Source organism: Battus philenor, unplaced genomic scaffold (assembly GCF_028537555.1).
Source record: "Battus philenor isolate CCGP_79_NKW_IND1 unplaced genomic scaffold, ilBatPhil1.0.hap1 SCAF_4, whole genome shotgun sequence".
Taxonomy (NCBI): domain Eukaryota; kingdom Metazoa; phylum Arthropoda; class Insecta; order Lepidoptera; family Papilionidae; genus Battus; species Battus philenor.
In genome coordinates this window covers 7,331,800-7,347,524 of record NW_027181704.1, presented here as the reverse complement: position 1 = coordinate 7,347,524, position 15,725 = coordinate 7,331,800, and the positions used below count along the sequence as shown (strand labels likewise).

General features: G+C 32.7%; 1 protein-coding gene across 1 annotated transcript in view; it reads right to left on the bottom strand.

The window, feature by feature from the left end:
- Window positions 1-15,375, bottom strand: part of LOC137928755 (paired box protein Pax-6-like) — a 47,808-nt gene extending 32,433 nt beyond the window's left edge. The window contains exon 1 of the mRNA XM_068771717.1: window positions 15,246-15,375. Coding sequence (XP_068627818.1) covers window positions 15,246-15,375 — 130 coding nt within the window. The remainder of the gene's footprint in view (window positions 1-15,245) is intronic.
- Between the last annotated feature and the right edge of the window lie 350 nt (window positions 15,376-15,725).

Genomic DNA, 15,725 nt, shown 5'->3' with positions numbered 1-15,725 from the left:
AGTACCTCAGTACGATGAGGTGGTGGCCCAAAAGAATCTTATGCGCCACTGTCGCAAGCGTTGATGGAGGACTGACGGAACGAAGAGCTCGATACTGCCTCCCCGTTTTTATACGCATCCCTAAAACGCGGTACAGCGGATACGGTAACAATAAAAAAACTGTGTACTATTATAACGACGGGTTGGACCGCAAACATATAGTAAGAAGGAGGCCTATGTTGCCACAACACTGCTCGATTTGTATTATTTAAAATCATGAAAGAAAAATATGTGAATGTTGTAGAGTTTTAAATGACAAATTTCCACATTATTTTTTGATCCTAGTATATATGGTTGTTAGACTTCTGTAGTTTTATATTCTTTATTTATTGCCCCGTACCGACTGGTCGCTATAGCCGCCATGAAGAGAGCTCGTTATAGGTCCTCCTGGTATGTGTCGGTGTGCGATCTGGGTACGAAGCTGCTCAATTTGGTCCCGCGGTATAAACGTCGCATCATCCGGTAGCTAAAGCACAAGTCTCAGCAACCGGTAGGGGCGACGCTTGAATTTATCTAAGTGGAGCAGTGTGTATGCTACCTATGACAAGAATGTTGCTGTTTTAGGCATATTCAATGAGTATATCCGAGAGAACACAAACAAAAAGAAGATTTTTATTATGCTCCCACTGAGGAGAGCCAGCAGCCTTGTGGGTGAATTAATATTTGATGTCGATAGGAGAATAATAGCGTTATATATCATAAGCTTCATTATTACTACTTTATTTACTTTTTTTGATATAGTTCTACTATGATTACAATGCCAATAACATACTTAACAGGACATAAAAAATATGTTCTTTTTAAATTTTTGTATTTTAAAAACAAATATTTTTTGCAATTTAACACGTTTTAAAGCTGACATAAGTGTTGTACAGGGAGCACAAATAATAATATCACAAGAATTCTCTTGAAATTGAATAAAATAACGTGTACACTTTTTACCTGACAATTTATTCCAGATCTCTAGGATTTTGTTGAATCCATACTAAAACCTGATCCACGTTCATTAGATTTCACAACGATATGTAGATCAGAATCGTGGTAGCTCACCGGACGCCTTTAATTTCATGAAATGCGATTTAAATAACTTGACGGATACACGGCTTTTAAACTGAGAAAATCGTTCATTTTATTTGCAATATGACAAACCGACGGCAGCCGCATTGAGGACAAGGTGGGTGCGGCGTTCTGCGTTATGCTACACGCCGCATAGCTTTACAGTAAGAAGCTCAAGTTGGACAGCTTCTGCACGGTATACCAGGCAGAGCTGCTGGCTTTAGCGGAAGCAACAGGGTACGCGGCTAGCGGACAGACACACAGTCAGTCGTAAGATCGGACACCCTGCATCCCTTAGTGGTAAGAGTAAAAGAGAATTGTACGAGTATGAAAGCAAGAGAGAATGTCAAGAGCGTTAGTTTCTATTGGGTCAAAGCGCACGCGTGGACAGAGGGAAACAAGAGGGCGGACCAACTAGCCAAGGACGCGGCCCTGAAAAGTAAAAGACGACCAGAATACGACGAATGCCCTATGTCATTTGTCAAGCGACAGCTTAGGCTGGGAACGCTTGACGAATGGAATAGCAGATACATGAAGGAAACGACGGCATCGGCAACGCGAAAGTTCGACCCGGACGCCATCGCGGCCTACCACGCGCTCCGTAGCATTTAGGCGGACGCGGTCTTGGTCCAGCTCTTCACGGGGCACGGGATTTCTCTGAGTAACTTCATAGGTTTACAGGAGGACCCCTCGTGCTTATGTGAACCGGGCGTAGACCAGCCCGCGATCCACCTGGTAGCAGATGTCCCGCATTTGAAGGACTCCGACATGAGACCGAATGCCGGCTAGGCAAAAAGATAAAGGAGGCAACACTTACCTCCATTATAATGGAAAAGGATAAAATTGATGTACACGAGAAAATAAATAAACCAATTAAAACTGTGATACTGTAATAGAAATAGATAACTGAAGTGTTTTAGGATGTACGAAAGGAATGAAATGATTAAGAAAGGAAGATGGAATTGCAGAATGATAGAAGGAGGAAAAACTATGGAAGACGAGAACGAAAATAAAAATTCAAGTGAAAAAATAATTAAGAAATACAAAAACTCTGCTCCCAATTAAATAGGGGTGGAAGGAGAGGTCCCCTATAGCGGGGGCCAAAAAAGAAAAAAAATATGACAAAACGAAAATAGTAATATATGTTAAAATAAATTTTAAAACTATTTTTCCAAAAAGATTTGACTAACCTTCATTTCGAATACAGTTTTTCATAGTAGTGTCACTATTATTGCAACTATAAAATAACTTTTATTAATATCAAAAGAGTACAAATACCAATCAAAAGATTAAATGGAAAGCAAGTAATCGGAAAAGACAAGGAGGAAAACTACAAACACAACATATACTTAATGCTACCCGCCACCTGGTGGATAGCACTCTCACTCCCCAAGCAGAACACTCCTAAAACGTAAAAAAGTAGAGAGAAATGAACTAGGCCTGGAGTAATCTTTTATCAAAGAGGACTAAAATGAAAACAAATAGTAAGTTTGTTGCCATTTCTTTGTGGGGGAATATATGTTATTTCCTGAAGTATATAATTCTGTGAAATAATTCTTATTGATATACGATAATCTAATCTATTTAAAAACCATGTGTACTATGAGCAAAAAATAAGGCGAATTTGTAATTTAAAACTCCCGGGGAAATTAGGTAAATTTGGAAAGCAGGTAATTTTTTTCTTGAGTTGGTAGGATTATGTATAACATTTGCCAAGCGCCGTTTTGTCAAAAGGTTTATTTATCTCTGACTCACTCGCATTTTTGTCAAACGTTTCGTGCGCATAATTTTTTGAAAAAAAAAAAGGAATCAAAAACTCGACATTATTCCGCAACCACCATACTCGCTCAATTTGGCTCTGTGCGACTTTTGGCTATTCTGCGAACTCAAAAGGTCAATGCAGGGAAACCGTTTTGACACAATTGAGGAGATAAAACCCAAATCGAAGATCTTGAAGTTATATACCGAAAAAAGACTATTCCGACTGTTTTGAAAAAGCGTTGGCAAAAGTGCGTTTATCGAACGGGGATTACTTCGAAGGGAAATAAATTTGGAAGAGTAAAAAATATTTTACATTTTATAAACAAATTCACCTTACTTTTTAACTATAATGTTATTTAAAAAGGTAGGGGCTCAAATCCAAAACTATGACAGTATGCTTGGTGGCAGTGGATTCCTAATTTAGATTGTTGTTAATAGAAATATGCTTAGAAGAATGGAGGTGCTTTTAACAGCAAGCTTTTAGCAGCTTACTACGTTTATTTGTTTAACTCATGCGTTATCATAATTATTTTTTATACAACTTAACATTGCTTAAAATCTTACGTCTAAGAAAAAATATTTCTTTTTCTTTGTTAAAAATATAATAAAGTACAAATAAGTATATGATTGATATACTTTATATTTCAAAGTATAACTGCCTATCTCCACTTCTAGTTATTCAACCGATATTTAAAGATATAATTCTAATAAACTTACGCCTAAATTATTTCTTAAGTACCGAATACCTTGGATAGATTTGAACTAGTGGTTGATAGACCAATTAGATTCCTTCTACGTACTAGCCATATATTTTTTTAAACTGAAACATATCCTGTAGGTGTTTATAATGTTAATCTTAAAGATCACTGTACATTTGTCAGAGTATATATCGAATATGAACAGATGCAGTCAAAAAATAACTGTACACCGAAAAGTATCCAATGAACTCAAATGTACTGATTGATTTGAAAATCAGGTAAGCAAGCAGATTCTAAGTACATCTAAACCAAGGACTAAGCTCTAAATTTTCATTAATTGAAGCAAATGAAACTCGAAAAAATATAAAACAGTCTATAAATTTGCGGAGAAACTGAGTATTGAATAAGTAAATCAAACGAGCTTGCCTACCGCACTGCACTTTTTGCAAGCTCGTTATGGTAATGGACAAATGTACATACCACGTTGCTATACTAAATGAAAATTTCCTTAACGCATTCCATTTTTGTTACTCTGTCATTTATAATATAATAGCTGAAACAGTTACATCTTCTAAAATAAATGTCTTGGTAATACGAAAAATCCATATTTATCAAAAACATCTCAAACTGGTTCACATTGACTTGTTTCATTACTAATCATTTAAAGTCAAGACATCCGTTATTATAACTTTCACGTGCTAAAATAATATTACCCCGGATCTCAAATAAACGGCCCATCATATATCTAGGATCTTAATACATAAACAGCTATAAATCGTTTATCAATTACGCCCTGACAATTTCTACGACCTCAATAAATTACGTTTTTAGAATAATAGCCGTAAAATGTACAAAGGTACAGTTAACATTTGCGAAAACATGATACTATTGACAGATTTGTAACATTGTTTACATTATATGTGTTCTGGTCAGTAATAACATGTCACATATTAATAGCAAAAAACCAATAAAATTTCTTCACGGTTTTCACTATAGCTTATTTATTTCCTCATCCAGTATGTCAACTTGACAATAAAGTTTAGAGTAAGAAGAAATTTGGTTTATTTATTACAGTTGTACGATCATAAAAACACTTCGGACTCATAAAAAGAGACATGTTATCGTGATTATAATAAATGAAAGGAAAGAAAAAAATCTGCTCATATTTGAAATCCGATCTGGAATGTATATGACTTAAACTTTTAAAGTAAACAGGTTACTTTAGAAGTTTTCTAGAAAAAAAAGTTTGGTTGATAGCAACATTTACATTAATTTCCCTGTCAAACTGTTAAAGAGAAATGGAAACGAAACGGAAAATAAGCATACACATGTGATTTATAGATATTTAAAGAATTATTTTGTTATTGATTTTTGCAATTTTAAAATTATCATAAAATATTTATAATCACGCAACAGTATCACTGTAACTATAACCTGATGTCTCAAGAAGAAAAGTATGGTTTTATAGCTCAAGGAATGGTATTGAAATAACATTTGTAGCATCGCACTGATATAAACAGATCGTATCACTTACCAATAGGTGAAAACCTTGCCCAACTTGTTACTTAAAGGCATAAAAAGAATAAAAAAAACTTCATAGTAGTTTCAATAAATATTCGATTCTCTAAATTTTTAGTTTAATAGTATTCAAATAAACTCGATCATAAACATGTCAAGACGACATTGAAGGCGTTCGTTTACTATCTTGCGTCACTTCAAACATTTGCCGCTGAGTTTTAACAAGTGTTCTTTAGTTTATTGAAGTATGCAACGTACTTATGTTTTAGCCAAGTTGACGCCCCGCAAGGCAATTTTCATTTAATTAAGCTCGTCGCTGTTTAAAAAACCGGTTGATTATTATGCGTGTTCATCATTTAAATGCTAATTAGATTTACTAGCGCACCTGATCAAATCTGTTTGACAGTGCGAGCGGATTTTGATGTTAAGGAGAATATATTTACAATAGTTGTATAATTAAATAAAATATATAATTACTTACAAATGTAACACATTAATTAGATTATTAAAATATCATTGTTATATGTAACATTAAAAAAAGATAAGAGAAATTTTGTATTACATTTTATTTTAAAGTTACTGTAAAATTATTTCTTTATCGTTGCACGTAAAACGATTAAAATTATTAGTAAGTACAATAAATAACCAGTCATTTAACTGACTGGAATGATATCTATAATAATATCCCCTTTAAAAGATGTACTAGTATAAACGAATCAAACCATGAAGAGAACTCACGACCCGAAGAGAGGAATAAACCCTGTTTTGGTGAACATCTAGACAACTTTTTTCAATCTGGATCTTGACACGCATGAAAATCCTCAAACGAGTCTATAAATACTTATTCATACATAAGTATATTGGAGAAATATTTATTACTATTATTTATTGAAGTCATTTATAAAAAGAAAACTATATCATTACAAAGCGCGTCTAAAGCTCTTTGAATAACGGCAGGTATTTTCTAAGTAAATTTCAATGAATTGTCGCATGTTTTAATTATAGAAGCATGTAAGATTTTTTTTTAATCTTAGAGCAATAACTATGTAGGTTTTTCGATGAGGCAGTTGTAGATAAGCAAGTTACAAGAAAATTATATTTATATAAAATATGCAATCCGGAGGAACATTCACTACGTGACATCGACCGTACGCAGGCTCCAGAGGAAACCCTCGTATTAATCAAAAACAATCACCACTGAGAAAAGACAGCGACGTAAGAAACACTGATAAAAAATTAATAACAAACCAAATTGTAGGACAAAAATATTTCACAGTGTACTTAGCATCAATTAGAATTATGCAATCAAAGAACTGTTTCGTATAAAGAATAAAAGCAAAATTGTTGTATCCTTAGGTGGAAAAAGCTAAACGGACTAGTGGTAAACTATAAACTACTGGTTCCGAAAACAAACGGGAGTGTAACGTAGGACAGGTGTGTTTTGAAAAGACGGTGACATGAGTTTAAGGCACGTACGAAATTCTACTAAGCAGAAGTATATGCATGTGTATAGAAGATACTAGATAGAAAAACTAAAAATATATTTACAGTCTTCGTATCACTTTATGGATAAGCTTAAATCAATTATTACTTTACATGCATATGACAAAAAATATTTAGCATCACAACATTATTGACGAGCAGTTTTATTGACCAACAAGTAAACTCACTGTTCATATTGTAACTTTTTAGTATTAAAAAAGACACTAAACTTTTTGTTAAGTCTATTCTAGCTGGTGTAAGGTTTTGACCCAGAACATGTCGTAATCAAAAGTAAAGTAAAAGTATGAATGGGTAGTTCTCAACTAGGATTTAAAATAATATAAGCTATACTCAGAAATGACGAAACGTACACTAAAGTAGAACAAGGAATATTTTGAAAAAAAATCGATCACAGACAATTATGAATAAATATTATTACATGTATTTCTTACATAATTTGTGTACTTTACTTAGTAAACAGTCATTACAAAGAAGACATTAAGATAAAGCGGTACATCTTGTTGTTGATGAAAATAGAATATTGAAGGAGTAAGTTGTACTAAAAATATATATCTATATTATCAAAATATATATTTACAATTGTTTGTGGCCTGGATCATTGAAAAATTTGCATGTAAATGATTTACATCAAAACGTAGTATATTACAGGAGCTCTCACGATTCTTAGCCCCTGCACAAAATAGATTGATTACAAAAAGTTTATTTTTCAACTAGTGAAAAGTGTAATCCGTTATCTCTTTAAATTTGCGACGGTATTGAACATTTTACCTTAATGTCAGAAACTTAAAAAAAAACATTGCTGTCTTAACGGTTTTTAAGACCTGTTTTCTGGAAGCAAACTAGTGGAAAAACTTACGGCAAAAGATTCCTTCACAAAATGACTTGCGGAATTTTTAAATGGCTTTAATACTCTGCTTAAGCCCGACGTATTTCATTGAGTACTATTTTTTGTGTTCGTCTAATCGTAATCATTTTAAATTCACGGAAAAAATTGAGCAATGTAACACGCGTAGCGAAGACGGCCACTGGCTATCAATGGACTTTAGTTACGCTTTTGTAGTTTGTAGCTTTTATATAATACTATATTGAAAGTTTTATAAACTTGGTTCACCTTTACACGGGTTATTTTTTTAAAATCCTTTTCTTTTTATAAGGCAAAAACATCATTGCATAATTTTTTTTTTATTTTAATTCTTTACTATATTTATTAAGCATAAATAATTTTTTCTTTCACATAAATTAAATATTTTTCTTATATTTACAAAAAGATATACAGTTAGGTGTCTTTAGCATTATTATAAGCCGCTAAACGATGCTGTAAACCAATTACTGTATCTCATATTAAGAGCTACATACCCAGTAAAATTAATGGAATAGGATGTATTATCGATATGATGGCCTTAGGCGATAAGCGCAGATGCATTAGTACCATACATAGTTTTGTACTACAAAATCTTGTGGTGAAAACTGTTATTGCATACCTTCCTGTAAAAGTGATCAATCTACTTAGTATTTCCCGAAAGGACTAAGGAAGTCATTTCTAGCTAAGTGGTTTTTCCTTAATGTCTATAGCTAAAAAACAAATGTTGACTCACTTCTGTTACCAAACCGTAGTGTACCAACGCTACAAGGCATCCCAATAGTATTTCATTTTCCGGATCCCAGGGGTCCTATTGGTAATCTCTATACATTTTGTTTTAGCTTGCAATACAAGTTTCATTGGATTAAAGTATTCCATTTACTTCTCTGCAAAGGGTAAGGATGATACATTTTTTCAAACGGCGCTAAAAATAAAAACAGAATTAACGCTCTCGTTGAAATATATATATATATATATATATATATATATAAATACACATATATATATATACATACACATATATATACATATATATATGTGTTTATTATATTATAAGTAAGTTTTGTCTTTTTTAATAGTGTGTGTCACATAAATTTTATAAATATTTTTGTATCTTTTTTACCACGTACTTGAAACATATTCTGGGAGGTTTTTTTTCATTTTTTAATAAAATGAAATTTGTTATGAATATCGAAAGATTACATTTTGCGTGGTACTCCTAATTATGGAGAGGAAAGAACGTTAGAGACGATAATAGACAAAGCAATAAAATGACATTTACTACGATGTTATCCTCTAAAAATAATATCATTTCAATAAATTAATCTTAGAAGTCATTAATTATAAATATAATAATTTTTCTTCACGTTAAGTAATTTTAAAGAAATTTTGTTGATTTCAAATTGGTAGTTTTCTTACAGACTAAACAATAAGCGCTTAATTTCCTTAAAAAAATATTATATTTTACGTTTGGACATATTTTTAATACTAAACCAGTGTTTTAAAATGATAAACAACATTTGAATTAAGTAAAAAATGTGAACTCTGTCATATGAAAGAAACTCATAAATTTTTTCGGGTTTAATACGGTAATTCAACTTTTCTTATACAACTTCAACTCAAACTGCTATCGTCCTAAACATTTGTTAAAAAAAAAACAAATTGTTCATATGGTGACTTGAATTGCTTGAATTTTTTCATCACATATATTAATCTAACCTCTCAAAAGACGAATTCAAATTGTAGTTAAATCAAATAACTAATCTAATGGTTTCTGTATAAATTTAAGCTTAACAATGCCTAACAAGAACAAGATAATTTGATAGATAAAATATGTTGTTCTTATTAGTACAGTTTAAAAATAAAAATGTTCATGCGTATCATTGCCATACAAAATAGTCGAGTGAATATCGAGCAACCTTCACCGGAAGCGCTACCGGACAATCTAGCGACCGATCTATCGATTAATTACTTCGATCGGCAATACAATGCATACAATGTCCTGTTAGATCGCGGTTTTCGCTCACTCATCGCGGCAGCTGTCTCTGCTTCGCGACGAAATAAATGACAAACAGCTTCGCTGTGTTGTTTCGAAACAGTCCAAAGAACTGTCTCTGTTTATCGAAAATGCCTTTCGAGGAAGTGGTTGTTAATATGTGGCCGTCAGAAACGATAAATATCTCTAGTTAATATATATCTGCCCAATCTGAGCAATTCGGTGAAATAATGGTATGTTGTGACCCGAACCGAAACTCCCGCGTGAGCCCTCGAGCTTCACTACCTTAAAACGGCTTGGCGCCCTCTGCTCCCTGTCGTCTGGAAACTGCGGAATCTGCAAATGCCATTTGGGCAGCCGTGAGAGACAGGCCAAAATAAGTTAAAAGTTCATTCAACCGTACGCAGAGTTGTTCTGGGTGTGTAAACTATTTACAAGGATAGTGTTATATTTGCCGTTAAAAAAAAATTGACGTTCAAATATAAATCGTAATCATTATGAACGTGTTCCTGTACTGACACCTTCGCAATACAAACTTTTACTGTGTTATAAGTTACAAATTCTATGGTTTCCGAATATTAAAGGTGAGGCCAGATACTTCAGGTGTATATAACTATAATACGAGTTAATTCTTACTAAGTGGCATGGGATGTTGCTTTTTATCTCTTTAATTTTTTTTGTCCACGGTTAGAATCAAAGGTGTCTTTATATATCTAAGATTAATTTCATACCGTGTATTTAAATTTTAAGACAGTGAAATAAATAAATAAATTGATTAATAAATCGGTATAATTTTTATAGTTACTCTTACATTAAAGGCTTTATGTCACAAATATATAACGGAAATGCTTTCCTATAAATCCGTACTGGAAGTTATTATCTCTTTTCATCAACGTTGCAGTGTCTAAATATGTGGTACATCAAAAACTGGTAATTTACTTCGCAATAGCTGTAAAAAGAAAATCACAAACTAATTTATGTTGATTAAGTGTGTAACAATTGTAAAAGCCTAAACTCTTCCTATATTCGCAAAGTTAATGCTATCTATATACGTAAACAGCTATTTTCTTAAGTGAAGGAAAGGACGGTGTAGTCAATCATTCTAGGCCGTAGGCGCCTCAAGGTCACACCCCTCTATCCTTTGTATCATAAAAATTAAAGTAAATTTTTAAAAGTCAAATTTTACCACAGTTCCTATACCACGCCACTCAGAAATTTTGGAAAAAAAAACTTTGTACATAATGGGAATTTAAAATAAGAAAATAATTTTGTTACAAATTTTAATCTCCATGTAATTTTTTAAATAGCGTAATGAATCTATAGTAAGTCGTAGAATGAAGAAATGAATATGTATCAAGAATATTGTGCAAAAATTATTAATTACATCAAGTCCAAATTAAAACCTGATGAATAGTTATTTAACTGCGATTCCAATTAGCTTCTATAAACAAGACGCCTTCTAAAGCAACCGTGTACTTTAACGAACTTAAATAAGGTGACTTTAAGCTAATTGAAGGATGAAGAAAGAAGTAATGAGCCTTTGACTGCTATTATGAAATAAAATAGGGTAGCAGCCACCATATTTAACTCAAGGACCTTTGTTAAACATATATCGAATTGTGCACCCCATAAAATCAAAGCACGCGTGCATTCAGCGGTAAAGAAGCTTCTTTAACTCTGCACCTGTAAAAGTTTTGGGCGGATGACGACTTCATGCCCTAAATTTGCACCGTGTGATGATGTTCCCTAAATTACAAAAAAAAAAAAACAGTCCTATTCCAACGTAATAAAATGCGCCACATAAAAAATTAATTTGGAAATTGTCGTTTTAACGTTATGGACAGTTCATTAAAAATATTAAAAGAACGTTGCCTACAAGATTCTTTTATTTTGTATCTGAAACCTTTCAGTATTTCTCTCATGTGCTGTGAAAATTTAAGAAAGAATAGATATATTCGATTTTACAAGAATTTTAAGTTTTTCGAGTACAACGTATTTACCTTATCTTAAATATCTAAAAGAAACCATGGTTTTTAGTTTTTAATTCATTTAGTACTTAAAAATTAAAGTTATATGATGGTTTTGTTTAACTGAAAAATTTAAACTATTAATAAGGTCAAAATAGTTTCAAATATTTCTTAATATTAATGACTCATTAAAAGTAGCCTGCACTCAGCGTCTTGTGGATCTGTCCTTCAATGAGATTACCTATCATGATCTCCACTCCGGAAACTTAAGGCCTCGGTGGCTATCTGTTCTGCATGCCATGTGGTCTGCCCACTGTTACTTCAATTTTTAAATCCGCTAAACTTTGCGCACTTTCATTTGTCGACGGATCACTTCATCTTTGATTTGATCTCGTAGAAATTCCATACATAGTTCAATTCATGGCTTGCCAAGCGACTGAGTTTACCAATGGGGTCCAAACATTTCAGAACGACCAAAAAAGTTTAAATAGTTAAAACTAGCAAAAGGATCATGAAACTTACTTCATATTTTAATATATTAATAATTCTTCACAATTATTCTTCCTTAGGTCTGTTCGCCTATCTTTCTTCTCGTATACAATAATAGCAACCGATTTGGCCGATGTTGAGTCCTCTGGCGCACTTTAAAATATACATAAACACTAAACGCGTTTCGAGTGACAGTCCAAGCCGAGGTTCCTGTGGGAACCCTCAAGCTTAATAACTGTAATAAGGTATATCTGTAAATGCCAACATGCAAATAGTATTTGTAAATGAAAACAATAGTAGAGAGTTCGATGTCAATGCTTAAATTGAAATTTTGTTTGTCTCTTCAATTTCAGATATCTGTAATGAACCGCTTAATTTTGTGAAACAAAAGACAACACCGCTACCTCGAAATATTATAAAAAAAAATTATAAGTTATAAATTGGTATTTGTACAATAAGTTGCAAGACGTCAGAATGATATTATCAACTTTTAACCTTTACAAAATTCCATGTCGCGCTGGGTTTGCGCTTACCTTGGGGTCATAATATTGTCTATTTGGTCGATCTAGTCCACTCAGGAATGAGGAGAGCCGGAGATGATAAGGTAGATAAACGACAATATTCAGGTCGTCAGAAAATATTTCATTGGCCACTTCCTATTGGACTTTGGAGGGAAGCTATGTGGGGGTGGGTAAGTAGGACGTTTAGCAGAAGAGGTCCTGCGATAATCTTAAAATTACGGTAATGATGATAGTACAAACTTCGTTATTCTATATCTTATGTCTATGCTTTTAATTATTACAGTAATTGTATATAAAAAAGAATTGTTTCTTTACATGACACGCTAAAAAATGACATGATATTCTATACAAGCAATTTTGTAAAATTTAAGTTGTAATATTTCATTTATAAGGTGACTAAATGTGAAGACCGATGATATGCGTTACGCATTACCAAAAACAATGTAGTGTAACCCTATCGTTTGGTACAAAAAATTCTGCGAAACATAAAAGATGATGTGTGTAACACAATATCAAAATTAGACACCGCGTTACCTATCCACTACAATTAGAAAGACCTGTTATTGTTCTGAGTTCTTTGAAATGTACAAAATATATTTTCTAAACTATATCATCATTTTATCCATATGTGTGCCAGTAAACGTTCTTTACGTTTTTTGCTTGACATAAACCTTCTCAAATATTTTAATAATACCGGTTGAAAGTTGCCTGCATCTAACACCTTCGATGACCTTAACATTGCCGTCTATTGAACTTGTAGTTGGACATCATACGCTACGCTTGTCTGTCTGTGTTCTCCATTCCATAAACTTGAGACCCCAGCGGCCAAATGTTTTTACTATATAGATACCGCAAACTAGCGTCTTTTAGCGTTATACATTTCTTGTGCTGCCATATATCATCACGGCTTTTAAATACATAATGGTTTATCCCATATATATGAGTAAAAAAAGATTCGTCATTTACTACATTATGCTACTGGTTTTATATTAACAGTCTAAATTTTAATAAAAAATGAGCAAATTAAAATATTAATCCGTTAATGTGACCTAATAGGTACAACGGTCCGATATGAGCATAAAATGGACATTAAATTTGTGGAACACAACACGAGGAGCATGAAAATTATGATCTTAACGAATTAATTTATTTCCTTTAAAATAAATTCTATATTTTTAAGTTGTTCAAACCAGACATAAATCACATTACCGCATCTTCCGACACAGTTTCCTGCTTTAATAAAGCTTGGTAATTTTGAGTGGGTTGAAAATATGGGATAACAAATCTGTAAAATGTCGTAGATTTTGGTTTATAGGTTTAATGTTTAAATAATTTTTTTTTACTTGTGAGTGTTATATTTTTTGTAGATCTATCTGATAAGAAAAGTTGTTTTTACAATGTTTATATATTAATAATGGTAACATTTGGCTTTATTGTTGTTTCATATAATTTTGTGTTCGATCCTTTATTGTTTTTTAGTTTATATTTGTATCATGTTGTTTATAGGTGTTGAAACTTGAAATGATTACATTCACACATTAGCTTATTTAGCTTACTTGTCGGCGAAAAACTTTATAGCTTTGACAACTATTTCCAATCCCCTTGTAAAGTGATGACTTGTAAATACATTACAATATTTTTTTATTAAGATGCGACAGGCCAATGACTTCTGGCCGAAAAATATCTGCAGAGACAGATAGTAAACAAGAAATTATTTATTTATTTTACTTTCGCATTTTTAAAACGCTTCTTTACTTTATTTTCATAACGATATTTATTAATTCTGAAACCATTGACCGTACAGCACCAAACGTGTACCGTACAGCAGATAATTATTTACTCCTTTAAAGCTTTACACATACAACCAATCATCCTGTATATATAATTAAATTATATCATATTAGTATACTTATTAATATTATTATTTCAAAAAGTTACAAAATATTTATTGCTTCGGTGTTAATCATACGTATTAAAAACATTACTATAAAAAACGAGAAACGTTAGGAAATAAAAAAAAATAGTACATGTACCGTAAATTGCAGTATATATTTGAACCAATATAATGTCTTTTAAAATCGGCTGATATTGTTTCCGTTCTCATACATTCATAATCTTTTATTCTATGAACACTTTATTCCGATGCCTCTATTAATTAGTAAACCGGGATTGATAATACGAACAGCAAGCTATTCTATACAGTAAAGTTAACTCCGTAATTTATAAATCATATCTATTTAGCGACGGGAACTGACATCATCCGATTAGAAAAGTCAACTTAATTTAACTTAAGTTTGTGTAAATCGTAGAAGTCTTTTTATTTTCTTATTTATTATTTGGATTATAAACATTGTGAATAATGTGGTATTACCTTTTTTTCTACAAAAAAATTCATGCTTATAAGAACATACGCGTATCCTTTTTGATCTGTTAATTTCAGCTTTGATTATACTATCACACTTAATATTAAATTAAATATCTAGTGTGCTGGGATATTTTTTGGCATTTGGATTTCAAAATCTTAACAAATATTGTGAGAAAAAAATAATATAATCTGTGAAATAATTCTTAGTAAAACTGTATTTCTAAAAAAAATCTAAATAAAACTTTATAACCAATTCACATTAGTCAAATAGTTTTATTTAGGTTTTTGATGAAGTGTAAGCGTATATATCTAATGCGTTATTTGATTATTTTGTTTTTGTTATTTTGTTATTTGATTACATTTTAAATATAAAACTTGATATTAACAGTTAAACTATTGAAAGGGGGCAATGTTAGAAACATTTCGAATACATTAACTGTTTACATTCGACAACTTTATGCAATGTAACTTACCATTCGGTGATATATTGAGCGGCTGCGTGATGGTCGCTGGCGCCGGTGGCGCCGGCTCCATCTTCCAAGGGGCGCAGCACGAGGCAGGCGAAAACTCAGGCGTTGGGCCGCTGCCCGCAGATATCAACATGGTAGAGCCACGTCCGCTGTCTTTGAACTATTCGACCTCAGCATACGCAACAAACAGTTCACTCAGATGATACAGTTCACAGTAGCGAAGCCGCAACTTTTTTAAAGTCAACGTTTGAAGCATGTGACGAACGGCACTTGCCTAGCACGCGCTCGCTCGAAGCTCAGCCAGAACACTGAAGAGCGCGCTTGCTGTGCCGACGCGCCCACTCGCGCGCCTTCTCCCATTAGTACGCCTTGAAAAAAATCTCCGCCGTCGAACAATAACAAAGAACTACCTCCACTGTTTCGAACCTCCACATACCTCTCACTCTAACGCTTTTAATTCGATTTCCGAACGCGTCAAAACTA